Source organism: Phyllostomus discolor, chromosome 3 (assembly GCF_004126475.2).
Source record: "Phyllostomus discolor isolate MPI-MPIP mPhyDis1 chromosome 3, mPhyDis1.pri.v3, whole genome shotgun sequence".
NCBI classification, from domain to species: Eukaryota; Metazoa; Chordata; class Mammalia; order Chiroptera; family Phyllostomidae; genus Phyllostomus; species Phyllostomus discolor.
The window spans coordinates 130382903-130410677 of record NC_040905.2 but is presented as its reverse complement, the minus strand read 5'-3'; the positions used below and the strand labels follow the sequence as shown (position 1 = coordinate 130410677).

The window sequence follows — 27775 nt, the reverse complement described above, 5'->3', positions numbered from 1 at the left end:
ACCCTTCCAGAGGAAGGCTCCACGGCCTCAGTAAAGCACGTGCCCACATTTAGGATATAAGCTTCTTATTTATTTGGTTGCTTTCCAAATGTATACAATTCAAAGTAGAAAAATAAAAACAAAGTAAATCTTATAAAACACAACTGTTTACACAAAACAGTCAAATCCTATCATGCTGGAAGATGAGACTGTCCACACAGGCACACACAAATCCAGAGTTTATTGCTCTTTGCCATGGAAAAAAGTCTCCTCTTGTAGGTATTTGGATAGCGGGAGGTGGAGTGCGAGGTCAACGATGTTAAACTGCACCGCTTGTCACATCTTAAAGACAGTGCCAGGCCACGCAGGTCTGCCACAGCAGTGTCTGTGGGCAGCTGTGGACACAGGCCCATCCTTCCCTGCTGCCCAGCTCTCTTTTACCTGTGGATGGCTCAGGTCAGCCAAGTGGAAAGTCTGGGTGGGTAAGAGGTGTGAAGTGGAAGCAAAAAGAAAAAGAAGATGTTCAGACAACCAGAGTCTGTCGGGACGGGAGGCTGTGACCAGTGGCCACAGGCAGTGGAGTGTGAAACACCTGTCCCCTCGGCTCTGGGCCAGCCCAGCTCTGCCCCGTGGGGCTACCGCCCCTCACTCAAAGCCCTGCCTGGTGGTCGTAGGATGCCTCCACGCCTTCTCTTCAAGAGTTAAAAAGAGAAAAAAGTATAGAAAGAAAATCTTTCTGAAATGATGCTTCCCTGAAGGAATTAAAAAGAAAAAGTCAGTGTGCTCAAAAGACGGTTTTGTCTGCATTTCTAAAAGCAGAAAGAACGTGTTTAGCAAAATTAAGTTTATCCCTGAGAATCTGAAGCAACGTAAGCCATATCTTATCCAAACATACAACAAAATCTAGAAGATGTACATCTTCTGAATATTAAAATAGCTGCTTTAGTAATTTAAAAAATAAATGACCTAAGACTCCAACACAATTAAAGCAAAATCCTAAAAAATAATTATGCAGAAGAAAAGCTTTGTGCCAATCTGGACAACAGGTGATAAGTTACCAATCTGATAAACTAAAAAGTCATTTCCAATCTGGAATTAAATTATCTTTCAGTGGCTGCTTTTTGAGGAGGTGACACTCAAGGTACTACTCTTCCCAGGCCAGTGGCAGTCCAGCCATCTTCCCGCTGCCTGCAGGTACGGCTCACAGCGCTCCAACTGACCGAGGGAGCCCAGGTGCAATGCTCGCTGTATTCCGAAAGGACAAACAGAAACCAAGTCAAAGTTCGACTCAAGAGAAAAGATACAAGACTGAGATTTGCGGAGGATGGGCTACCTACATGGCACAGGACAAGGTTACTGCATGGGAACACAAAGACCTCTCCACGGGAAACACCTCAGTCCCCATCTGAGTCAGCAAACTTCAGCTCGCACTTGACGTCGAACGGCTTGTCCCTGACAGGAAGATCATCAATTCTCTGTGAGTCCTCCCTGTCGGTGGGCGCTCTGCTGGCCATGGTGTCCTGCTCTGTCTCATAGCCCGTGTCCGGGGCTGGCTTGGGCTGCCCTCCATTCTGCTGGGAGAAGCTGCCCTGCTCCACCAGTGTCTCTTTCACACTCTGCTCACAGTCGGAGAAATCTGAGGTGGGTTGCTTCTTCTCCAGCAGCATGGCAGAACGGAATCTGAGGCACTGTCCAGGCAGGTAGCCCTTGTAACAGTTGTAGGAGAAGAGGCAAAGGCAGAGAACAAAGAAGAAGAGGAAGAGGAACATGAGGAGGCGGGTGTCACTGGACTTGAGATACATTGTCTTCTCAGACTGGACCTGGGAGACTGTGTTGATAACGATCTTTGGTTCACAGGATGTACTGGTGGGCACCAGGCTGGAAGGAGTGGTAAGCCGCACAGCTGGGGTCTGGGGAGAAGAGCCTTGGATGGGCCCTGTTGACGCTTCGGGGGTGATCCTAATACCTTCCGTCCAAGTGGCTGGTGAGGAGGAGGCCACCGGGCTCCATGAGACCATCTTGACCGCTAGAACATGCTTGGCCACCACCTGTGAGACCGTCTTGTTCTTGACCCTTTCCTCTGACAGGCACTGGTACACCCCACTGTCTCCTTCTGACAGATTGAAGATGAGCAGGTTCTTCCTACCTACCAGGCTGTATTTAGGGCTCTCAGCCTTTAGAACACCATTCTGGAACTTCCATACCACCCGCGCCAGGTTGGACTTTTGGGAGCATTTGAGTTCTGCTGTGCTGCCATGCTTGAAAATATGCTGCTGGTAACTTCCCTTAATTTTATCTGGAACATCAAAATAAATGTGCACAGTGTCAACAACCCTGCTTGCTACTTAAATTCTTTTAAAAATAGGTAATAGCACAAGAGGACACAGAAGTTTCACCCACTGGAGCAATACGGAATCTTCCAGAACAACTAAGGAGATAAAGACGTGTGTGACCAAAGAGCAAAGATGAGTCCTAGATGGCAGATCATGGAGACAAAAGAATCGGAGGCATCTCTGAGCAGTAGAAATCCCATTTCTCACCCTGGTTTCCTAAGAGAAAATGCATCAGGCAGGGATGCTGAGCATCGGCCAGCTGCATGTTCTGAAGCTGCACTCTGAGTCAAACATGACACACTTTTGCTAGTGGCCACTGCACACATCAGCCTGAGTGGTGCTCTCCTCCTCCTAAACTTATCTTTACTGATAACAGCTATCAGGTCAGGGACTCGAAGGCAGGAGCCCATGGGCATGTCTGCCTTCTACTGGGACACACCTGGCCACCTGGCAGGGAGTGGTATCACCCAAGGGGAACACTACCCATGCCTTGACTTGACTGCTCGAGGACTAATCTTTCCTCCAGTTCACAAGAGGTACAGGTTTCATTTAACAAGCCCGAGCTAAGAGAGAAGCATCTTAAGAGCAGACATTACAGTTTGAGATCGAGTGATTTCCAGTACACATAAATACTGTGTGGCTTCAAACATCCTTTTCCGCAATAAAAGCTTCAGAGAAAGGTCACGAGGTCTGCCAAAAGATACTTGACCTCTGTTCTGAGTAGAGCAAGAAAAAAATGCAAAATGCCACAGCACCAAAGCATCATGAAATGGTTACAAGACTGGCCAATCTTGAAGGGAGCACAAAGAGAATGAGCAACTTACCAGGACAAGTGGACGCATCCCCGCTCATCTCTTGAATCAGACCCCTGCAAAAGAAGGGGCACAGAGCTGGCACATGCTCTCAAGGTGGGGCAGGTGGAGCACCTGCACGCCCTACATCCCGCCGCTGGGTACCTGCTTGAGCTGTGGGTCTTGTGCAGGACCACACAGGCCGCCCTGGCAGGGCTCCAGGCACAGTAGGGGTCCCGGGCCAACACGCAGTCCTGGCAGGTGTTGTGCTTCCCACAGAAGGCCACAGGGGCCTGGACCACACCCGAGTTGGAACCGGCATAGATAAAACTTCTGTCCTGTGGGTGTAAACAGATGAGAATGTGTGGGCCCCAGGCAGCCAGGAACATGACAGGGAGGGTGACAAAGTGCCTCCTGCAGGAGGAACGAGGCAGGCTCGTATTCTGGACAAATCTGAGGGCAGTGTGTGAAAGCATGAGCAGCGCATGATTTTAGAGCAAGATCTGCACACTAACTCAGGTGCACTGGGCCTTGGCCCCGACCCCTCCATCCATGTCCAGGCATCCGCCACCCTCTGACCGCCAGCGGAGCACATCTCTGAGCCTGTTCAGCCTCCTCTGGGAGAAGGACCCACCAGCTAGACACATCTGGTCTCACTGAAGGCCAGAGGCTTCAGGGCACAGCCTCAGAACCCAGCATGAGCTCCAGAGTGCAGAGTGCAGTGTCCTGTGTCTGCACCCAGCCCACAGCAGGGGGCACAAACAAAGGTCCTGGAGAGTGAACACCATGCTAGTAAATGAAATAAAAGTGATGAGGTGTCTGCATGTCACACGTCTGCATTTACGAGGGAGGAACATGCAGATGGAAACTAGACTGCCACGCTCAGAAGCAGAGAAGAGCAGACTCCTTGGTGCCCTGGCACGCTTGGTTTGGGATGTCCCCACCCTTTGACCCCCTCTGGCAGTGCCCAGAGCTGGCAGACAGCTGGCACACATGCCATCAGGGCTGGCTGACTTCCTCACTGAGCTTGGCTAGAACAAGGCCCCATACAAGTCCACTGGAGCAGATCTGGGACTTGTAATTCGGCTGTTGGTATTCACTCTCTCCTTTGCCTGGGAGCCTACATGTCATCTTGACATGCCAGAAAGACCTTCTGGTTAGCATCAGAAGATTCCAAGTTTACACAGAGCTTAGTATTTTGACTCAGATGAGACACAACAGCCTTCATCCTCAGAGGACAGGTCTAACTAACTTCAGAGTCTGGCTGAAGCTCAAAGTCCCCGATTTGGTCCTAGATCTCCTGGCCTGTGATGCATTGAAGGTCACAAACCCAACAGGTACAAGCACAGCCAAGAGAAGGGAAGTCCCCTCCTCTGCCATGCAGTCAAACTGTAGGACAGACAGCAGAGAAACCAGGCCCATTGCCTGCCTGTGCACGTCACTAGAGACCTGGGCAGAGGATGCTACATGCCCGCCATGGTCAGAAAGAGTGAGGGTGCCACAGAGCACAGTTAGGGAGTCATGTGGTTTGCAGAGGTGAGAAAAATCTCCTGGGGCAAGAGGCCAAGCAGGCAACTTCAAAGGGCCATCAGGAGCTACAAAGAGACCCTAGCAAAAGCGTGGGCATGATACAACACAGAGTGGATTGCCTGGGCCACCTGGGGAGCCCCCTCTGGAGCCCACAGTGATACTGTGGGAATGTGGGGCATCTACTAAGAGACCTGGGCCACCAGAACCCCTCAGATAAAACAGGCGTGTGCTGAGTGAACGGCCTATGGGGATTCCCTGTACTATCATCCCAACTCTTCCTTGAATTTAAAATTATTCCAAAACATACTTCCAGTCAAGATGGAGGCATAGGTAGACATACTGTGCCTCCTCACACAACCAAGATAGGGACAACAATAATTTAGAAACAGAATAACAACCAGAACTGACAGAAAATTGAACTGTATGGAAGTTGGACAACCAAGAAGTTAAAATAGACCCGTACATCCAGACAGGTAGGAAGGGCGGAGTTGGGCAGCCGGGCACAGGTCACAGTGTGGAGAGCAGAGAGCGTTGGGACCAGGAGTGTATGGCATCCAGGGCGCGCAAGACCCCAGCGGGTGGACCCTGAGCGCACAAGCGGCAGCTGGCAAACCCCAGCCGAGGGGCGGCAAATGGCAGACGCAGCAAGGCGGGAATTGTGAACCAAGGCACTGCGAGCAACCCAGGATCACAGCGCTGGGAAATAGAGCCTTGGGGCACTGATTGAAAACACCTGTGGGAGTTGAGGCGCAGGGAGAGACTCCCAGCCTCACAGGAGAGGTCGTTGGAAAGCACCACGGGATGCACAAGCCCACCCATACGGGAATTGGCACCAGAGGGGCCCAGTTTGCTGGGGGAAGCATCGGAAGGGACTGAGGTCTGACAGAGAGCAGAGCAAGTGCCATTGTTCCCTCTCAGACCCTGCCCCCACATACAACATCACAAGCCAGTGACTGGAGTGCCCCACCCTGGTGAACACCAAAGGCCCCACTCCTCACACGTAACTGGCGTGATCAGATCAAAGGAAAAAAAAGATGGCTCAAACAGAATTGAAAGCCCCAGAACCACTACTTTTAAGTGACTGAGAGATGGCCAACCTATCAGATGCACAGTTCAAAGCACTGGTGATCAGGATGCTCACAGACTTGGTTGATTTTGGTCACAAATTAGATGAAAAAATTAAAGCTACGATAAGAGAAATGAAGGAAAATGCACAGGGAATCAATAGTGATGGGAAGAAAACTGGGACTCAAATCAATGGAGTGGACCAGAAGGAAGAAAGAAACAACCAAACAGAAAAGAATGGAAAAATAAGAATTCAAAAAAATGAGGAGAAGCTTAGGAAACTCCAGGACATCTTTAAACATTCCAAATCCGAATTACAGGGGTACCAGAAGGAGAAGAGGAAGAGTGACAAGTGGAAAATTTATCTGGACAAATAATAAAGGAGAACTTCCCCATTCTGGCAAAGGAAATAGACTTCCAGGAAGTCCAGGAAGCTCACAGAGTCCCAAAAAAGTTGGACCCAAGAAGGAGCACACCAAGGCACATCATAATTACATTAGCCAAGGTAAAAATGAAGGAGAGAATCTTACAAGCAGCAAGAGATAAGGAGACAGTAACCTACAAAGGAGTTTCCATCAGACTGTCAGCTGATTTCTCCAAAGAGACCTTACAGGCAAGAAGGGGCTGGAAAAAAGTATTCCAAGTCATGAAAGGCAAGGACCTACATCCAAGATTGCTCTATCCAGCAAAACTATCATTTAGAATGGAAGGGCAGATAAAGTGCTTCTCAGATAAGGTCACGTTAAAGGAGTTCATCATCACCAAGCCCTTATGATATGAAATGTTAAAAGGACTTATCTAAGAAAAAGAAGATAAAAAACATATACAGTAAAATGATAGCAAACCCACAGTTATTAACAACCACACCTAAAACAAAAACAAAAAGAAACTAAGCAAACAACTAGAACAGGAACAGAACCACAGAAATGGAGATCACATGGAGGGTTAACAACAGGGGAGTGGGAGGAGAGAGGGGAAAAAGGTACAGAGAATTAGTATAGATGGTAGGTAGGCTATTTTCTAATAGACAGGGGGAGGGCAAGAATAGTATGGGAGATGTAGAAACTAAAGAACTTATGACACAAGGACATGAACTAAAAAGGGGAATGTGGGTGGGAGAGGGTGTGCAGGGTAGAGGGAATGAAGGGGAGTAATGGGATAATTGTAATAGCATAATCAATAAAATATATTTAAAAGAATTATTCCAAAATAAAGCACTTTTAAAGGCCAAGGAAAAACCTCCTGACAAAGGACTGCCTAGCATCTGTGAGGTTTATAGAGTGTGTCCAGCCCTTTCCCCCTGCTCCTTGGCCACAGCACTGGGCTCACACTGTCAGGTGTGGTCTCTGTGCACACAGCACACATTCAACCCTGCGGTGGGTGCCTGGTGCATGTGGACAGAGCTGAAAAAAGCTGTTTAAGATGTTTTCTTTCCTTGGCCATGTAGGCAGTGTCTCAAGACCAAAGAGTGTACGTGTGAAAAAGACACAGCTTGCTCTGTGAGCTCAATGACAATGGTGCAAAGCACATTTGCCATTCATTCCCCAAAGAATTCAAAGCAGGAAACCAGATATTCGTACACCCATGTTCATAGCAGTGTTATTCACCAGAGCCTAGGAGTGGAAGCAACCCAAGTGTTCCTCAGTGGATGAATGGATGAACAAAATGTGGTCCATCTGTATAGGGGAGTATCATTCAGTTTTAAAGAAAAATTTAAACACATGCTACAATATGAATGAACCTGAGACCATTATGTTAAGTAAAGTCAGTCAGTCACAAAATATAAGGCCCCTAGAATAGTCAAACTCAGAAATAGAAAGTAGAAGGGGGAGTGCCCAGGGTGGGGATGGGAGGACTGGGGAGTTGGTACTTAATGTGGAGAGAGCTTCATATTCACAGGATGAAAAAGTTCTGGAGGTGGATGTGGTGAGGGATGCATGACAATGTGAATGCACTTACTACTGGTAAAAGTATGCACTTAGAAAGACAAAATGGTAAATTTTATGTGATATGTATTTATCACATAAAACAAACTGAACAAACCAAATGCACTCGTCATCAGGGAAGAGACAAGGAAATGAGACAAGGAAAGAGGAAGGGCCATGTGCTGTCCTGTCTACTTCCATAGCCCTGCCTTGGCAGTGCTCCTCAGCTTTCTACAACAGGGCCAGGTGTGAGTGACACTGAAGACCTTATTTGTGGTGAGTCCCCTTATGGGGGCTCTTTTTACCCTTGAACACCAACTTCCTGCTCTACCAGCAGCATTGCTGGCATCCCCCCCACCTACCCTGAGCCCACCAGCCTAAGGACAAGGCAAAGTTGGCCATGGTGTGCAGGGTGCATTCCCACCTCTTATAGGTAAACGAGTCACACCACAGTGTGGGGGGCTCTTGTGGGGACATGCAAACTGCTCCCCTGGGGTACCAAGTCTTCCTGCACTGCCAGGCCCCACTCTGGGCATAGCTGTGAGATGAAATCCTGGCTGAAGGTGTGTGAACATAGGATTGATCCATAACCACCCACACCAGACCCTGCCACCTTTTCCCAACTACTAGATCAGCACCCACCCAAGTGCCTCAGATGTGTTCAAGATGGTAGGGCCCGCCTGGGTCCCTGAATGACATGTGGAGCCAAGCAGAGCCTCACTGTCACTGCATATCTGCACTGGGGCCTGACCTTTGTTCTGATGAGCATTCTCCAATTTGGAGGCCTCCAGCGCGCTGGCCCCTGCACCTGAGAAACATGGTGGCTGCTGGAAGGGTTTCTGGGTCTTCTTTCAACAATGCCAGGTGGCCCACAGTTTGGAGCCAAGGGAAAAGTGGGTGGGAGAGGGCCCAGGCCCATAAGCTGGGTGGAGACTCTTGCCAGAAACCAAGCTAGGAGGAAGTGCTGAGAGGTTATGAAGCTCCACCCATATCCAGAGAGGGAGGGCTACTTGAGAGGGCAGAAGGTCAAACCCAGAAGCTCAACAACAGAGCAGAGTAGGACAGTAGCTGGGCCTGAGGCCCTGGACAAGGCTCTGAAAAGGGCTGCAGGCAGGAAAGGCTGAGTGATGGGTGTGTCTGCAACCAAGGGGAATAGGGCACACGGCCTACCTGTGATTTCTAGTTATTAATCCTGGCACTGCCAAGACCCTAGAGCCCATCAGCTCAGGGGTCACAGTGTGGGACTACCCACAAGAAGTGAGGTCTTATGCCAGTCATAGGGTGGGGCTAAGTGAGGCCCCTTGTATATATGGTCTGCTGTTCTCACCGTACAGATTAGGAAGCTGAGGCAGGACTGGCCTGCCCAGACTCACATAGTCAGGCACCATGGAGCCAGGGTTTGGACCAAATGCCCTAGTGCCCAGCCTGCCCTCTGCTCTACACAGTTCTACCCCAGCTGTAAAATGGGCACACATTCCCCAGGCCACTGTGGACAGATGGCAGGAGATGGCCTGCTGCCAGCAGGGCAAATCCAGCCCCTTGGCTGTTTTTATATAGCCCAAATGCTAATAATTGGGTTTGTATTTTTAATTGGTTAAAGAAATTAAAAGGCATATTTGTGACATGAGATGGAAATTTCATGACCTGCAAGCTTGGCATTCACGAAGGCTTTGCAGGAACACAAGCAGGCCCACTGGCTCATGGGTGGGCCCCACCACCCTTTGCCAGAAGACAGGCCAAGACCATGCGGCCCTCAGAGCCTCACAATCTTGGCCCTTTAAAGAAAAGGTCTGCACACCCTGATGGAGGAGGTACTGCTTCATCTAAGCGGAGGGAATGGCACCCAGAGTAAGGTTTCTATGCTGATGTGTAGGCCACATCAACAGCATACCGCTGACAGGGGCTCACCTTTGCCAAGTTCAGGTCACTGGAAGTGTTTTCATCGTAGGCCAGCATGTAACCCCCCAAGCATAATGTGGTCCCCAACTCAGTGGGGGTCTGCCAACTTTCAGGTCAAAGTTACATCTCCCTAGACTGCCACCCCCTAGCCCAAACTCCACAGAGCAAAAGACTCTGTAAGAGCCCAAAGGTGGGCTCCTCTGGGCTAGACAGATGAAGGGGCCTGGCCAGCCCCAGGCCAGTGACCACAGAGATGCCAGGCCACGAGAAGGCCACCCCTGCCTATAGCCATGCAGTCACTTTACCTTCTTGGAAGAGAGCAGCAGGGTCTGAACTGGCTCCAAGTCCTGGAAGAGCTGTGTCTCCTCGATGATGTGAACGTCGTTCTCAAGGCTGATGGCTTTATGCAGGGCACCCCGGTCTGCAAGGTCAAAAGCACAGGTCAGTGACTCGCCCTTGAAGGAGAAGACACTGCTGCACTGTCAGCCAGAGCTGTCAGCAGTCACCCTTCTTGCTCTCCACTCCTTCCCTTAGCAAGAGATGTGGAAACAGATGGCATTTTTGCATTAGAAATAGAAAAAGAAAAGCCATGGCAAAATAAACAATGGAAACTCAAGTGGTATTGGTTATTCCCAGTGTTCTATGAAGAATAAACTGATTTTCATGGTTGACGCCAACTTCTCTACCAGTGCTGCCAACATTGTGACATAAGACCAACCTAAAGTGGTTTTGGGGCTCCACCAGCCCCAGGGGTGCCATCCTGCAAGGTGGCCCCTGACAGGTGAGGGCAGGGCCCTCCATGCTGCTCAGAGGCATGGCTAGAAGGCACTCAGGGCCAACCTCAGCACTGCTAACTGCTGCTGTGCTGGCCACTGACTCCCATTCCAGAAATACTTGTTTCCTAATCCACAGGCTCCTGGGAAACAGTGCTTCCAGTGGCAGGTTAGGACAGGCAGGAGAGAAGTGCTCTCATCTGGCTCCCTTGGCACCAACCCTGACCTACCAGACCTGAATTTCCAGACCTGGGCCAGGACTTGCATTTCTAACAAGTGCCCAAGTGGTCTGATGGTCACAGAGATCTGAAGCCACCAGGGTGTAGAGAGTTCTCAGAAACAGAAACTGCCCTGTGCACCTGGGGAAGATGGTAGCTCCACTCAGCAAAGGCAAGCTGGATTTACCAACTTTGTTACCCAAGGCCTGGGACCCACCTGTGCTGAGAAACATGACATCGTAGACGGTCCCATCCAGGGCCTGGGTCCGGTCCACCACAATCTGTGTGTAGTTCACGCCACTTTTGATCAGCCTGGGCCTGTTGTCTATTGGGGTCACAGAGTCATCCATCAGAGGGTGGTCTTTGACAAACTGCAGCGTCTTGTCGGGCAGATTGAGAGAGCTGGAGAAGTTGGCCGCCCGCGCCTCGTGGGTGATGCACTGCAGAGAGCAGACACCGCTGTGTTAACCATCATCTGCAGACAGCCCTCATGTGCTCTCCACAAAGCCAGGCTTCCAGGAGGGGTAACACTAGGGCCTGCAGAGTAGATTTCTTGAAAAAGGGGAAGAACCAAGATGCTCAGAAATCTGACGACATAGCGTCACAAAGCTGTAGGAGACACAGGTGTCCTTTTACTCACAGGATATAATTATGCTCATGATACATAGGGAGGTAATTTTTCATCTATTTATAAATGAAAAAAAAATTAAGTTTTTGAAATAAAAACTAAATACTTATTATTTGACAGCTTACCCATAAGAGAAGACAAATGGCAAAAAATTGCCAGAAATGGTCCAATTCTAAACAGCATAAAGGTCAAGAGCATGAACTATTCTTTTTTCTGTCCTAGGTCCTGATGTGCACAACCCAAAACTTGTGACCCAAGTGAACATGTTTTACTTAATAATATGTATGGAAGAAGTAATAACTGGTGCCAGGGAAGAAAGACAGTCTTGAGGGTGAGCCCCAGGCACTAGGCCACTCCCTCAGGTCACAGCCCCCATCCTGGGCCACACACACAGCCGCACACACCAGTCACAGGGTGAATGCTCATAGCCAAATCGACCTAGAAACTGAATTGGTCTAGAAACTGATTTCTACATAAAATTCACTACTTTTAAGAGACAAAGTGTGATTCACATTAATAAATAGAGAGTACATGAAATCATGTGTTTTGACCAGATCTTTGCCAAGAAATCATATGTTTCTCTACAGAAAATAGAAAATGAAATGGATCTAACCATATTACGCAACATTAATTCCACAGAATACCCTGTGCCAGCCAGAACAGACTCCTATTGGGGCAGTATGCAGCAACAGCAGTTACACAACATGCCAATGAGAGGAACACAGGAAAAGATTAGAGTACCTGTCACCCATCCCAGTCCCACGGGGATGCCCGCTCCCTGCAGAGACAGACACGGACCAGGGCGTGACACACGGGTATGTGCTGAGTGGTGCAGGGGTTGCAGCATGGTCATCCTACACTAGGTTCCTGCAGCCTGGGCCCCTGTCACTTACCGCCCCTGGCCTCGGCGTGGGCACAGCCCCATTGTAGCGTACCCACTTGGTGTGGGACTGCTCTACTGTGGCACTCTGCATGTACTTTCCTCGGGAGAAGACCGCCTCAGCTGTGGAGAGGTTGTAGGTGCACACAGCTGATAGCCCCACGTTGTTCCTGGGGAGGAAAGGGCCACATGACTGCCTGGAGGGTGGGCCACATGACTGCATGGAGAAAACCCCCAAAGCCCTGGCACTTACAGCTGTGGGGTGAAGACCCCATAGAACACAGGCTCCTTCAGGCCTGGAGACCTGAGGATGAAGAGGGCCCGCAGCACATTGAAGATGAGGTTGCTCTCTGGCTTGGAGCAGATGAGCCTGGCCTTCAGGAAGGACGTCCACTTCTTCTGTAAGGTCCTCAGGCCACCCTGGTCTCCCTGAAATGCAAGGATGTGCAGGTAGGACAAGGGCATACTTCCTGTGTACAGGTGACAAATGAGGCGCTTGGGCCCAGAATAGCTCTGTCTGCATGAAATGAAGCCACGCTGAAAAAAAGCCAACTGCAGACAACTATGTGACTCAGCAGTCGTTCCATACAGCTTGGGCTGTGGATTAAAACCAACCCAACACAACTCCGCTGATGAAAAGCCACCCATGGTAGCTAGAACAGCTGTTCAAACCTGCCCACATTCAGTGTCAGAGCACCTGGCTGTCTCACACTTTCATGGCTCTGACCCTGTGGCCTCTGCATGTCTGTGACCTGTCCTGAGTGACCTGTGCAGTCAGGAGCCAGTGGATCTGTCGGTTCCCCAGTCTGTCTCAGGCCAATGTGTGCAGATCTGGTCTTCCCCCAAAGATGCTCTTCATGGGAGAACAGGATCTTCACTTCCTTTCTGTCCCCAACATTTTCTGCTGACGTGCTTTGGACCTGCCAGATTCTCCATAAACACTTTTTAGTGACAATCATAGAACACACTTACTGTGACTTGATCCAGAGAAAAATATTGAAACTCAGAAATAAGGATGCAGAGGGATGTAAAACTAAAGCATCCTTGTCTATTTTGGATACAACTGAAAATGAATCTCTCACAAACTTTACACTGGAATGGTGAAAGCCCAACTCCAACAGAATTTGGTTAATATGGTGAACAAAAAGTAACTTTCTATAACTACCAATTTGTACTTCTTAATCCCTTCACCTTTTCCACCCATCTCCCTGACCCTTGTCCCACCTGGCAACCATCAAAATGTTCCCTGTATCTATGATTTCGTTTCTGTTCTGCTCGTTTGCTTTGTTTTGATAGATACGTATTGTCATTTTATTGTTCAGTGGATGCATTGGTTCCCCAGTCCATCTTTATATGTTTGATCTTCCTCTTCTTCTTAAAGAAGACCCTTTAACATTTCATGTAACACTGGTGTGGTGATGATGAACTCCTTCAGTTTTTTTCTTGCCTGGGAAGCACTTTACCTGCCCTTCGATTCCAAGTGATAGCTTTGCTGGGTAGAGTAATCTTGGTTGTAGGCCCTTGCTTTTCAATACTTTGAATGAGGATGTAAAGTACAGCATAGGGAACAGCGTAGCCAAAGAACCCATATGCATGACTTATGGACATGGACAAGGGTGTAGGGATTTCCTTCTCAGTGGAGGAGAACAAAGGAGGAAAAACAAAAAAGCAACCTTCTGTAATCCAGGTGAGGTCTGAGGAAGGTGTGTCAAAAGCAGACCCTCTGAGGACAGGAAGCTAATTACCGTTCACTCAGGGTGCCAAGCTTCCTGGGTTTCCACCTCCTTCCATATGCCCCAGAAGGAAAAAACATCCACACTGACCCCTGTGGCACTGAGTAACAGCACGGTAGATAAATTGACCTTTTGAGGGAAGTATGGGGCCTGGGTGAGGTGACTAATCCTACATTCTGTCCCCACAGATGGAAACAAAGAGAAATGAGGAAACAGCCTCACCTTGCACACTCTCGCTACCCGGGGGATCATCAACTTGAAGACAAACTCGTATTCCACAGACACCTCTGTGAAGAAGAAGTAGATCTTGTCGTCCCCACCCTCAGTGCTCTCCGGGCTTTCTCGAATTACATCAGCATAGACAAAGTTGGGCTCTGTAGGAAAGAGACACCTGGTGATCCTCCACCCGCCCCACCCCCGAGGAGTATGGGCACCTCCTGCACACAGAGAAAGTCCTGGGCACATCCCTGAATTTATGGAGGGACCCAGGCATATCCCTGAACATGCCAAGGAGCTCGGGCATGTCCCTGCACACCCTCCCTGCAAGACATAGAGGGTGCATATGTTGTGCCCCAAACTTCAGTGTCCAGAGTGATGACGGGGCCCATCTCGTCCTCCTCAGCCCAAAGAAGTGTCTTGATGTGGTTCTGAAGCACATGCTCCTGATCGGCCCCAAGAACTGGAGGCTGGGCCTCCCAACTGGCCAAGCAGCCTAGGGCCCAGGAGATCCAGATCCCACCACCCCAGAGACCTGCTAGTAGATGTGTGTTTGCTGGTTTAAACGTGCCTCAGAGAGACAAACCCCTGACCACCAGGCCATCCTACATAAAGGAGGGACATGCTGTCTCTCACATCACCTGTCTCTGAGAATCCAGGGGATTTCCAAGCCCCGGCCCTGCTGGCTGGTGCCCAGGAGAAAAGCCTTGTGTGAGTGGCCTTGAGCCTTCTGCACCATGAATACAACGTAGACACATGCTGCCCAGAGGTAGCAAGGAAACAACACACACTTATCTGACCAGCCTGAGCTCCCATGGACCATCAGATCCTCACTTTAGGAAAGCATCCTTGATCCATTTTCTAGGAGGGTAAAGGCAGCCTTAAATAGTGATCTCAGTGAAAAAGAAAACATGGAAGCCCAGGTGGCTGCAGCCCCAAGCAGTTCCAGAAGCTCACCCACCACACCAGCTGACAAGAGCTCTGGGGCACACAAGAGGTCAAGCCAGCAAAAGGTTCTAGCATTACAGTGTCATGGGGCTCTCCTGGTGAGGAGGCCACCCATGTAGAAACACACCTTCGATGTCACCGCCTGCTTCTTACCGTTGAGCCAAGGTATTGCGTACTCCGTTCTCAGAGGACTGTGGGAAGAATTTCGGGAGATGATGGGCTCACTTCCCAAAAAATTGTATGATGTCCCGGAATAAAGTTCTCCATCTTCAGGGCCCAGGAGGAATGAGGAGAAGGAAGTCAGCACCAGTGCTGGGACGGACGCTCAACCCCTCACTTTCCTTTATACTCCGACCCGAGCCCCATGGGACATAGAGGGACCACTGCTTGCTCCTGGGACACATTTCTTTGACACAGATAATCATATGCTCCTTGTTCAACTGTTTTATGAGAGTCAGGGATAATAACTAACAGGAACAAGTGACTCCTGCCTTAGGAAAATAAAGCATGACAGGGGGAGCACAGGCTCAGCACCTGCTTGTCTCAATGCATAAGAAAGCTCCAGGGTTCAGTCACAAAACTCCCTGCTAACAAGAGTGTCAGCTCCAAATGGCCAAGTAACTCAGACAATCTACACAAATGATGGCTATAAAACAACCTCTCCCCACAGGTCCAACTTGTTGACTACAGTGGGGCTGACTATCCTTTTCAACAATGAATTCGAGCTCATGTCAGAGGGTCTAAGGAGAGGCATGAGTACCTTTGCAGAGGACAGTGACTATGGGAGGGGAGCAGGGGGAGGCTACAGTAAAGGGGGAGGCACTGAGCATCCTGTGTGACTCTTCTGTAGGTGACAGGCATCCCATAGCACAACTCACCAACCATGACAGATGTGTAGCTGTGTGCTGGGTCAAAGGGGCATCTTCCTTTGCCATCTTCGTTTCTCCCAAGAAATTGAAAAGATGTTAGGTTCTACAATTGAATGGAAAAAAGTATCATCGAATGCCTGAATTTCAGTAGTAATAATGCATTTTCATTGTATCATCAATTTTAGACTCATTGTTTGGGGCACTGAGGGAAGAGTGTGTGTCCGGCAGGCTAGACCAGTCCAAGGTCTGGATGCCAGTGCCGTGGTACTCTGGCTCTGAAGAGCTATTCAGGACCTTTACACCTCAGCTTATTCATCTGTGAGATGGAGATGGCAGTGCTGGTGCCTCTAGGGTGGTCAAGTCCTGACTTTGACACTTGATAAAAACCTTTGTCATAGCCAGGCCACCCTCACAAAACACAAATAATGACAAGGAGAAGGAGGGATGATGTTGGATCATGGCACACTGGTGCTTCTTTCTATTAACACTGTACTTCCCAGAAGGACCCCCATGCAAGCTCTGCACCAGGGGCCATGGTCCCATGAGTTCTGCCCTCAGTCATGATAGTTTACAGACAGGAAGCTGAGGCCTAATTGGGCCCCAGCTGCCCCTCCTCACACAGCTGGAAATTAGAACAAGTTTCTGTTGTGCAGAGTGGAGACTGCCTGACACCTGCCAGGAGCCCCACTCTGCTGTAATGGTGAGCAGGGGAGGGGCCCAGGCCTTACCAGGTGGTCACAGGCTGGCTGGAAGGCATTGGTCCCACACACATAAAGGGCGGTGGCGCCAAGTGGCTGTAGCACTCGGATATAGTTGAGACATTCAGTCTAAGAAGAGAAATGCACAGGTCAACCACCAAGGGCTTCCACTGGATGCCCTCCACATCCACATTGGTCACACTGCTCACCTCAGAGCTCTAAGTTAGCAGAGCACATGCTAACATCAGCTCTCACATGAGCAGCTCTGACTGCACTGACTGTGTCCTCTCCCATGTTCCCCCTTTCCGCACCAGCGCCGCCCTGACTGCTCTCCCTGTGGCTCCCAGCTCAGGAGATCCTGTCCTGCCCCTAGGCAAACCTCAATCTGTAGCCAGGCTGAGTGCTTTGGTCTCTGCAATGTCCACAGCTGGCTGTCAGTGCTAAATGGGGAGTTTCACTGCAATCACTAATTTACAGACAAAAAGAAAAGATGTGCTGGCCAAAAAAAGCAATGAAAGCTGACCTCAAGTCTTACCACCTACCTCAGAAAGGGCGTTTTTACTTATGGAACACACAAATCATGTATTACTGACAGACCTACAGAGGCGCACACTGTGTAGGGTTCTTTTGGCCTCCTCCTCTGAGGGACCCCACCCTCCTCACCCCAACACATGACACTGGAAACACTGCTTGGGGATTGACTGTGTTTGGCCTGCCCAGCCCGGGGGAGAGGCTCGACTAATGAAGGGCTCCAAGCCTAGCTCCACATCGGAAAGGTCACAGGAAAACCAGGTGCCACTTAAGAACCCACTTGCTACTTTAGGCTGAAATGAGACTGGGTTACATGCACTATCATCTGAAATTATCACCACTAAGGGAAGTTTTTTGTACTATAATTGCTTTTAATCTGGTTAAGAGTAATTCATGCTCCATGCAAGAGCTGGGAGGGACCCCTGTACAGTGCACGGCCTTAACATGGACCACACAAAACTCTGGTCTAATTTAGCTTGAAGACAACTCCTTGAGACATCTGTTATTACATTGAAATGCCCACATTTTCCCTCATTTCCTAAAGTAACTTTGGATTTAGTGGCTTTAGTGAAACTATTTAGCATTTTGCTAAAAATGTTTAGCAAAACATTACTTATCTTCTTTTAAAAGTTTTAATTATTTTGAAAACAGCCAACAACTGCTAAAATTTACCATAATTCAGCTGTCTGGACCCACTATCTAGGGAGACAGGGCTCTAAGAGCCCGAGACTCTGGCATCTGCCCAGCACAAGCTGGGGGCAAGGCTGTCCTGGGGGTGGGGGACAACCCAGTGCTCCAGAGGGAGATGAACACTCAGCTCATCTCTTCCCATGGCCACCATGCCAACACTCTGACACTTAGTTCAGCGCTCCCTGCATGGCCACCATGTTGAGGAGCCCAGTATCTCCTGGAGAAAGGACAAGTGTTGCCAAAAATCCAGAAATCCTATCTCAGCCCCTCCAGGCTGCTGGGATGCAGCGGGCATAAACCCCATATTTGACAACATTAGCCAGCAGGCACCAGAAATCACTTCCCATAGTTAAAGTTTTATGTCATGTGAATAAGTAAGTTCATTCAGTTAAACTTTAAAAAGTATTTATCAAATGTATATGTTTGATTCTTACTTTGAGAGACCCAATTTCACCACCTAGGAATAGACGGGTAGATGAGTCATGAGAGACCCAGGCTGCATCCCCAAAGTGGCAGCATTCAGAAGATTAAATCAATGAGGTACTTACTTGTGTGTTTTTGTAGCTTGCAAAAGAAATTACCTGTTTGGATTTCCCCTTTTCTGCACATTTTGCTTTTTTATCTTCTGAGACCTTCCAATATGCCTGTCAGGAGGAGTAAGAATCTATTTCAGTGCATAGTCTTCCTTTAGAAAGCAGACACTGGTATAAGAATGCACAGTTTACAAAGCACATGGTAGCATGACAGCAGATTTCTCCCAAGACAGTGAAACACAAGACTGCAAAGTGAGGCTGAGAGAGCAAACACTGAGTGAAGGTTCTAACTAGGAAGCCTCGTCCCAAAGTCAGAGGGGCCTGGAAGGACTCTCCCAGTTCCCTGTTATTCACTGCTAACAACAGCAAAAACTAAACTACTGAAAGTGGGGATGATTAAGTTTATTAAAAAGCTAAACTGTAGGTACTTTCAAACGTCAAAGTGGGTTTTTAAAATCCATTCAATGATGACAGGGAGGAGGGAAGTATAAGGGGATTAAATGGGAATGGAAAAAATATAATAAAGACTATATGTTAAAAAAATAAAAAAATAAAATCCACTTAAAAGTTGCCCTAGAGGCCAATAAAAGCAACCTCAACATTTACTTCCACTATTGGCTCAATGGTAGGATGGAGGGGTTCTGTGAATTTTACATGACAGCAGCAGTTGAGCATGCCAAAGCAACACTACTTAGGTCAAGCAACGCCCACTGAGATTTGTGTTCCTGCCGCTTACACCAGGTGGACTCATGCATAGGACCGTGAGGCCAGTGGCTCGCTTGCCCTCCAGAGGATGGACAGCAGCAGGCCACATGACTAAGGGCTCCCACACCCCTGCCTTTCCTCTCCCACATGGGGCTATGCCATGATTGATGCCAAATATATATATTTTCTTTTTTAAAAAGATTTTATTTATTTTTAGAGAGAGGGGAAGGAAGGGAGAAAGAGAGGAAGAGAAACATCACTGTGTAAGAGATACATTAATGGACTGCCTATCACACGCCCCCAGTTGAGGACCAGATCTGCAACCCAGGCATGTGCCCTGACCAGGAATCAAATCAGAGAACTTTCGGTTCACAGGCCAGCACTCAATCCACTGGGCCACACCAGCCAGGGGCAAATATATATATTTTCCACCCAGAGAATCAAAGCCAGTCATCTAGGCTCAAAGGTCAGGAAGCAAGCAGGCTTCTCAATGGCAGGGAGGTGAATCCCTGCCATGTGTCCTCCACACTAACTCAGCTTCCAGTCAAGGCCCAAACAGCAGGCACAGCAACAGAGCAGCACATTTTTAGAGAAACAAAGTCCCCATTAGGACACTTGAAAGCAGAATCAAATCTCATTTCAAACAGCAACTTCCTTCAGAAATGACAACACGTGATTTTATTATCTACATGAATTGCACAAAAACAGGGGGACATGAACTTGACAGGCCCTTGATCCCATTCATGGAGTCCAATGAAGCCTGGCCATGGCTTTCACTTTTTCTTCTCTTTTATTCAGAGGAGGCCCTGAAGCTTCTCCCTCATCCCAATGGGCTGTAATAATGTCATGCACAGAACAATGACAGCTCTGACTGAACACCCAGGTGGTCATGCATGCACTTTATTTTCAAAGGGTAATGACCAGAAGCTCATTTATGTGTCAAACAGAAATTGGTACTATGTGTACCTTGGCTGGTGTGGCTCAGTGGATTGAATGCCAGCCTGCGAACCAAAGGCTTGCTGGTTCAATTTCCAGTCAGGACACATGCCTGGGTTACCAGGTTCCCAGTAGGGGGCATGCGAGAGGCAACCACATATGATGGTTCTCTCCCTCTCTTTCTCCCTCCCTTTCCTGGTCTCTAAAAATAAATAAATAAAATCTTAAAAAAAGAAAAAGAAGTTGGTACTATGCTAGACTCTGGAGATGAAGACAAAACAAAAAATAAAAGGTCTGGGGCAGAAAATGCACAAGAGTAGCCTGAACCATCTTGATTTCACAGACTGAGAAAACTATACCATGCCAAAACTCACAAGCCAAAGAGGAGCTGCCACTGGTCAGAGGTGACAACCTGGGCATCGAGTGAGGACCTGAATGCAAATGGATCAAGGGGCTTCAAACACATTTAAATTCATGAATTTATGGTCAAGAAAGAAAGAAAAGAAAGAAAAGAAAGAAAAGAAAAAAACTCCCTGTCTCCTTTTGAAACAGGCATGTCCCCTTTAAAGGTGATATATGGCTCAAAAATGGAGAAGGAAAAATATAGAAGGAAAAATACAGAAAGTCCCATTTTACAATGCTTGATGGTGCTAGACTGCATTGGCTGAGGGCCAGGAGAGGAACACCTGCCTCAGTGGTGGGGGGCCCTACCTATACTAAGGACACCAAGAGCCAGACTGATGAGGCTGGGGGCCACAGGGCTACAGCACAGCTCTCCCAGCATTTCTAGGTACCCAGGGAGGCACCTAGAAATGGGACAGTGTGCCCAGGGACATGGATGGCCTGATCTCTACCAGATTCAAACTGAATAGTCTAACATCATTCATGAGAGAGTCTGTGAAATCTGAACACTGATTATTTGACCTTAATTTTTTGGATGATAATGGTATTTTGGTTATTTTGAAAAAAAAAAAAAGAAAAAAAAGGAGTTCTCTTCTTTAGGAGATACCCAGAGAAATCTTTAAAAAATGAGGACCGTGTATCTGGGTTTTTGCTTCACCCAGAAGAGGGAGCAGAGCATGGAGATGGGGGCGGGGAGGGGCATGGCATGGGGTGGAAGACAAGGGGCCCATCCCCATCCACAGGAGCTGCAATAGGCAGAGGGTCCAGCACATCACTCTCTCCACTCCTGTGTATCCTTGAGCTTGTCCTTAATAATAACTGCAGACATTCAAGCTGAAAAGAGGGTGGGTAGTCTGTGGATAAGGCTGCCGGGAACATCTGAGATTGGGGTGGCGTGGACACAGTGCAGGAAGAAAGCTGCCAGATGACAGGGCCCTTGGCCCACTGACTGGAGGGGAGGTTGCTCTTTAGACAGGACATCTGAGGCCTGCCACAGGCTAAGCATGGCCAAGGAAGGGCCTGATGATTGGGGAGGAACCGCATGTGCTGATTTGAGCAGAAAACACTGCAAAGGTCTGCAGCCCAGACCACAGGGGAGCTGGAAGCCTGGCCATACCTCATGCTGCTTCTGGGCGATGTCAAGTGCGTTCACAGCAAACACAGCTTCCCGGGCGCCCACGTACAGGGTGTCCTTGTCCTCACTCAGCAGCAAGGCTGAGTAGTTGAAGATGCCTGGCTGGTGAAACTTCACCAGCTGCACCTCTGGGGAGAGAGGGGTCAGGGTGAGGAGAGTGCATTAGGTATTTCTGAGCCTGGGCACACCCTGAACATCTGTTCTCACTTCAGCACTGCCATACTGCCATACCCCCACTCTCCAGGGCCAGAGCTCAGGCACCTCTGGGTGGAGCAGTTCTAATGAGGCAGCCACCAAGTGTGTGGGTCCCCTGTGAGGCCCCACTGTGCTTGACTAGTGCTGTGGTCAGACTTCTCTTTCTGTTCCCTCCAGCTGAGAGTTCCAAACCCTGCACTCAGTGGGACCTCCAGTAGCATGACCTCCTGGCAGTGTGACCACCTGGCAATGTGACCTGGGACCTGTCAGGAGTCTGCAGGCCAGACACAACTCAAGCTGCTGACCATGGCAGCTCTGTCCACCTTGAATGAAACTCTTGTCTATGTGTGTTGAACCATCCACAGATGGGGTACATACAGATTTTAACTATTTAGGATTTTCAGTAAAAAAATTACCTTTAATTCAATTGATTCAGTGACTATATCCCTTAATCCAAGTATTTTTCAGGGATAACCAACACAAACTTACAAAGCAGAGAAAGAAGTGACATTTTCCCTTACTACCTAATTAATTGATCAACAGCTATTTAGGAACAGGAAGAATGTAATTATTAGCTACTAGGGGTGATATAAATATATTGGCATTGTTTTTTAAGGAGCTATTACTTCTTTTTAACCACCCCAGCATCAATGTGAGTGTTTTGAACTTGGCTTTCTGTGTATTCATTCACGGGTTAGGAGTTCATGCCTCCTGCTTTTCCAAGTGCCAACATCAGAGACTGAGGCCACAGGACACAGGTCTTCCCAGCACACCACCTGCCCACAACTCTTGTAGACAGCCCAGCTCTGCAGGCTTTGAGCCTGGAAAGCCAGGGTCCCAGTCCCAAGACACAGCTCCCAAGAGAAGAAATAAATACAAAAGAAACTAATAAACAGCGAATGGGAACCCCCAGCCTGAAGCTCTGCTGCACAAAATTAATGTCCTCAAAACAGGACCCAGTGTGGTTTTTGCCTAAGACAGTGGGCACCAAACATCACCAGGCAGGGAAATGGGCTTCCTTTAGGGGCCCTGGATTTAGAAACCAGATCAGCAGGCCCTACCAGTCCCGCAAGTGTTTCCGGTTACCAAATACCTCCTGCAACAGGTGGTACAGACTGCCTGCTCACATACAGGTGCCAAGAGCACAGAGCCAGCCAGCCAATGGTGAACATGCATCTCAGCATCAGGAGCAGATGCCCTCAGCACCTGACTCGTTTCTGCCCTCACCTCTGTGCTCCCAGATGATCCTAGGTATGGGTGCAAATGCCACAGCTGCCTCAAATACCATGGTGAGGGCAATGAGCAGCCCCCCAGTGGGGGCACACATCCTCATCAGCAGGGGCTGCGGCAGGGACTTCAGCAGCAAATGCCTGTGGGCAGGGAAGGCCACAGTGAGGGTCCGAGTGGAGGCTGCTCAGAGCCCCAGAACTGTGACCTGCAGTACTTCCTGGAACTGATGGGCACTGTGACCCCTGAGGACCCACATTTCCCAGCACACTGGGTAGGGTCAGGTGGCTCTCACCACTGCCAATGTCACAGGACTCTCGGTTCTATTCTTAAATGGTGTGCTTCTTTCCGACCTTCCGCAGAAACTCTGGAAGAAAGCCAAAAGGAAGGGGTGAGCAGTCAGGATGTGTGGCAATATGGCCTACTTTCTGTTTGCTCAATATCCTCCCGAGCTCTGCTCTTCCCACAGCTCAAGCCATGGGCTCTGTCTGCTGAGTTGCTGAGGGGACAGGGATACACAAAACTCCAAGGGGGACACACGATGCACCCCAGATGCTCTGTAGCAATGCCGGAGTTACAAGGGTCAATGCTTCCCTCCCCTGAGGCCACCAGGAATGCAGGACAGACAGGGGAGCCAGACCTGGGGACAAATGCTCACCTGCCTGCCCAGCTGGTCATGCGATAAGAGAGGAACAGAGTTTCAGTTTCCCTCAGAGACTTCGGCTTCCCAAGCTGTACTGCTCATCAAGAAAGATAGCCGGAATGAATGGACAGAGGGCAGCAGAGGCTGAAATGTGTGCATGTGCACACACAAGCACACGTCTGACCTTTTCATGCAGAAGTGGCTGACTTCCTGCAGGGGACAGGGCCTCCATCCCCAATGGGCCAATTCTTCCAGCCTCCCTGAAAAGTCTGTGTGCCAGGGAAACAGTGGCCATGGGTTCATTTGCCACTGAGAAATACCTCATTGAAAGCACAGGCTGAAGTGAGAAACTGTGGAGCTGGGGGCCCACATGCCTCCTGGCACCTGCACTCTACCTGCCCTAGGTGCCATCTGCAAGGTTCCTTGACATGAGCTGCAGGCTAGCTGGCTCCAGATCAGTAAATCAGGTGATCCATCACAGGGCCTGCCCTGACTCACTGGCCCACTAGGATCCCAGTAAGAGTCTGAGACGGTCTCTTACTACTTCTCAGGAAGGAGCTCAAACCAACATACCGGCTGAGCAGAGGCAGGACCCTTGCCCAGTACATTTGGGGAGTAAAGTTAAGTTACAGCAGAACCCATCCCACACTTTGTAGTCACACTGTCCCCAGAAGGCTCCATGGGTTTGCTGGTGCTTGACCTCCTCACTGAGTTTCCCCTTCTTTAAAATAGGCCCTGGGAGTTGGCCATCACCACCTCCTTCTCATTCTCCCACCCCCCCACCAAGAAAACCACCTCCAGGTTTTCAGTCCAACTGACACCTCAGGCTCCTCTCTGACACCTCAGGCTCCTCTCTGGAACCTTCCCCTGACCCCATCAGCACAGCTAGACTCCTGACTTCACCACACCTCAATGATATCCAAGGGGCAGCAAGTTTCCTCATTCCTTCCTCCATGGAGGCCCCTGACAACTGCCCATACACTAGTACTTATCCAGCTGCCTGTCCTGCCTCGCTCCCCTATACATCAGGACAAACCAAACCTTCCAAAAGGGTTTTAGGAGAAGTTTTGGCTTCCTGTTCAACTAGTCAAGTCACTGCTTCCAGGAAGCCCTTTCATCATCCCATCTGGGGAAGTCACCTCTTGTGTCTCCTCTTGTGCCCCCAGTGTCCTTGTATTGCCCCCAAAGCCCAGCAGATAGCATACTAGTCCTCAGTAGCCCTGTGAACTTAAAAGGTTCCTTTTTCTTTTTCTTTTCTTTATTTTTACACATGTCAATGGGGCACAACCATTGCCCAGCTCCACTTCCTAAGGAAGAACTGATGGGACTTTCACCAAAGGGACTCACCCGCTGGGGAAACACCGGGCACCACTGAGCCTCATCTGCTCACATCTTCATCTGCTTCCACCTTCCTCACCAGTACCCCCTCTGCACTTATTCTTCTGGGCCTGGAGGCCCACCCAGCCAGGCTCCCACTCATCTGGCGTCTATTGCCCATCCTGACCTACTGTTAGCCCTTGAGGTCAGGGAGCACTCAGTTCCTCATTTTCTCCTGGGACTGGCACATACTGGGCAGACGCGGCACCCCTTTGCCACAAAGGGCCAGAGAGACATTACTGTCAGCTTCTTGAGTCCTGCAGTGTCATCCCTGCTACTCAAGTCCACCATAATAGCATGTGGCTATGTACCAACACAACTACTTGCAGAAACGGGCACCAGTCGGCATGCCAAGCCCTGTTCTTGGGATCCAGAGGGATGACTGGCTAGGTACCCCGCAGCAAGGGCTTAACCCAAACTCCAAGTGTAAAACCAAATGCACCAGGAGGAAGAGAGGCTGCCTCATGGAGAGTCTGTGAGTGCTCACTGTCTGCAGAGGAACTCTCAGAAGTGCTCACTATGTAGGAGGCATGTTACCCTTGGCCCCTGGCCTTGGGTGGGGACACTGCTCTCCTGCCCTCCATAGGAAGTTGGGCACCAGGTGGATTCAGGAGCCCAGGCTAGGTGAAGTCTCTCACACAGTGTTGTGCTACTAATGCAACCCACTCATTAAGCATTCCCAAGTGCCCAGTGACTGCTGAATACTCTGCAGAAACTCCACACAGCTGTAGGACACTAAGGTCTGTATGTATTATTTTTTATAATTTAAAACTGGCTAAGCAAAGCACACCCCACACCTATACCGACATGCTGCCACCATGCACTCCACCAGCCTGGCTCTGCAACCACAGAGGGGGTCTCACATTAGGAATCACAGTCTAAATATTCAAATGGAAACAATAGGATAAAGTGCCCATTCTGCTGGCTTTCCTGGGCAATTCTGAGGAGTGGAGGTATCTTGCTGGTGAGCTGAGTGTCAGCAGTAGTATTTTACCTTCCCGTGTGAAGTGCTTCCTTTCACACACAGACAGGGGACCCATCAGGAAGACAGGGTCACACATGACACTCCCATTACCTACACACAATTGTGCTGGTTCACGAGGAGTGACAATCCAGTTCTATACCTGGAGAACAGAAGCCAGAAGGTCTATGAGGCCATCACTCAGTGCCATTCACATGGTAGCTTGACACCAGAATGGCCTTGAATCAGCCAGGAGGCTGTGGCAAAGAAAACAGGTGTACCCAGCAAACAGCAAGCAGCAAGGGTAAGGGCTGGCTCATGAAACTCTGTACATACATCTATGTGTACACATGTGTGCATACCTGCCCGTGTACTTGTATACATCTGAGTTCTATGTGTGTGCATCTGTGTGCACATTGTATAGGTGTGACATACATGTACAAGCATCTGTGTTTGCACACATGTGTGCATTCAGGTATACGTTCATTTCTGTGCGTAAATCACGTGGGTGCATGAATGCAGGCACATGTTATGCAGAGTCATGTGTGTCTGCATGCATATGTGTGTGTGTATCCACACATGTGTGGTACGGTATGCATGCTGTTCTGATGAGCACAACAATCTGATCTAGTGTTGCATTCTCAGATGCAAATGGTGACTGCAGACTGGTGTCTGGGGAGGTAGGAACTGAGGACTGCAGGTGCTGTCTGTCACACCCACCTCACACCTTGGTTTCCCTTCCTAGGACCAGTTATCTGGACAGTAGGAATGGGTCACAGAGGGGACACTGCTCACTACCACTCATAATGTGTCAGTGCCCATCAGCAACAGGATGCTAGCTGACATTAAAAGTGCCCTCACTGGACTCTCCAGGGAACCCGTGAAAGGAGATCCTAGGTGACAGCTGTAGATGACTGCTAGGGCAGCCTATTCTGGCTTCTTGACTAAGGGGTTTATGAAAAAACAAGACAGTTGAAGCCCTCCTCTACCTCCAGGCCATGTGGTCAGGACAATGGAAGACATGCACCTGCCCACACCTTCTCCTCTCAGCTGAGAACAGAGTGTGAGGTAATCACCTAAGACTATATCCGACCAATGCCACCCCTAAGCTTCCCCATGGCCATGTTCCCTTGCATAACCCCAGGCTGTCTCCTAACCCATGTCCCCACCTATACCCCTGGCCTCCCATCCCCGACCTCATGCCCCCTGTCATGTCTTCCTCCCCCACCTCTGGTCCCCTTACCCAATTCTAGCTATGGTGCTCATGTCACCACCTCAAAGTAATGGCCTTGTCCCCTCAGGAATCAGTATAGATTTCAGGAGCTCTCTGTGTCATATGCCCACAACAAAGAGTTTATGTTTCAACTGCAGTTTCCCAGGGCAGATCGCTGGGAGCAGCACTCCAGCTACATGGAGATGTGCACAGCCCTGGAGGTGGGCTTCACTCACTCTGGAGAACATCATCCAGGACACCACCCCAGGACCCCTGCTTCCCTCTCCAGCCACCTTGCACGGGTAAACAAGCCAGTCGGGTTGCCAGACATGCCTCAACCTTGTCCCTTCACCTAAACCTGGCACATGTGTACTGTGTATGTTGATGGGAGATAGGGAGGGGACAGGGCAGTGGGGTGAGGGACACACATACACACACTAACCAACTGACTATGAATCAACCAGCAGTGATGACAGGCACGTGCTGAGAGGGGCATATGCAGGGTGGGTACCCAGAGCAGTGAGGACCCCTGCCTAGTATGATAAACTGACAGTGCAGCAAGCAAAATTCAAAGACAAATGATATAGGGGGAAAAATCCTGGGAGCATAAATTCTAGTGTTTGGAATTCCTAGTTAATGTCATGACCTGACACACCAATAAGAAAATTTGGGGCTCAGACCAGGCTATTAACAACATGTGTCTGTCTGTGACCAGCCAACAAACAGACAGTGCCAAGTGTCT

At 49.3% G+C, this 27775-nt stretch overlaps 1 protein-coding gene across 11 annotated transcripts in view; it reads right to left on the bottom strand.

Annotated features, from left to right (window-relative positions):
• SEMA4D (semaphorin 4D) overlaps window positions 1-27775 on the bottom strand; it is a 111406-nt gene that overhangs the window by 14869 nt on the left and 68762 nt on the right. For 4 of the 11 annotated variants that reach the window (XM_036021442.1, XM_036021441.1, XM_036021444.1 and 1 more), the window contains exons 3-17: window positions 23097-23206; window positions 22840-22982; window positions 21400-21545; window positions 18288-18350; window positions 16516-16614; window positions 15797-15890; window positions 15072-15185; window positions 13977-14128; window positions 12275-12450; window positions 12035-12191; window positions 10731-10953; window positions 9828-9943; window positions 3269-3441; window positions 3137-3180; window positions 49-2275 (exon numbers count right to left, since the gene is read on the bottom strand). In XM_036021442.1, coding sequence (XP_035877335.1) covers window positions 1374-2275; window positions 3137-3180; window positions 3269-3441; window positions 9828-9943; window positions 10731-10953; window positions 12035-12191; window positions 12275-12450; window positions 13977-14128; window positions 15072-15185; window positions 15797-15890; window positions 16516-16614; window positions 18288-18350; window positions 21400-21545; window positions 22840-22982; window positions 23097-23098 — 2604 coding nt within the window. In that variant the 5' untranslated portion in view covers window positions 23099-23206 and the 3' untranslated portion in view covers window positions 49-1373. Of the gene's footprint in view, window positions 1-48; window positions 2276-3136; window positions 3181-3268; window positions 3442-9827; window positions 9944-10730; window positions 10954-12034; window positions 12192-12274; window positions 12451-13976; window positions 14129-15071; window positions 15186-15796; window positions 15891-16515; window positions 16615-18287; window positions 18351-21399; window positions 21546-22839; window positions 22983-23096; window positions 23207-27775 lie in introns of those variants that run through there. The other 7 variants (XM_036021446.1, XM_036021448.1, XM_036021450.1 and 4 more) reach the window with 3 other exon arrangements.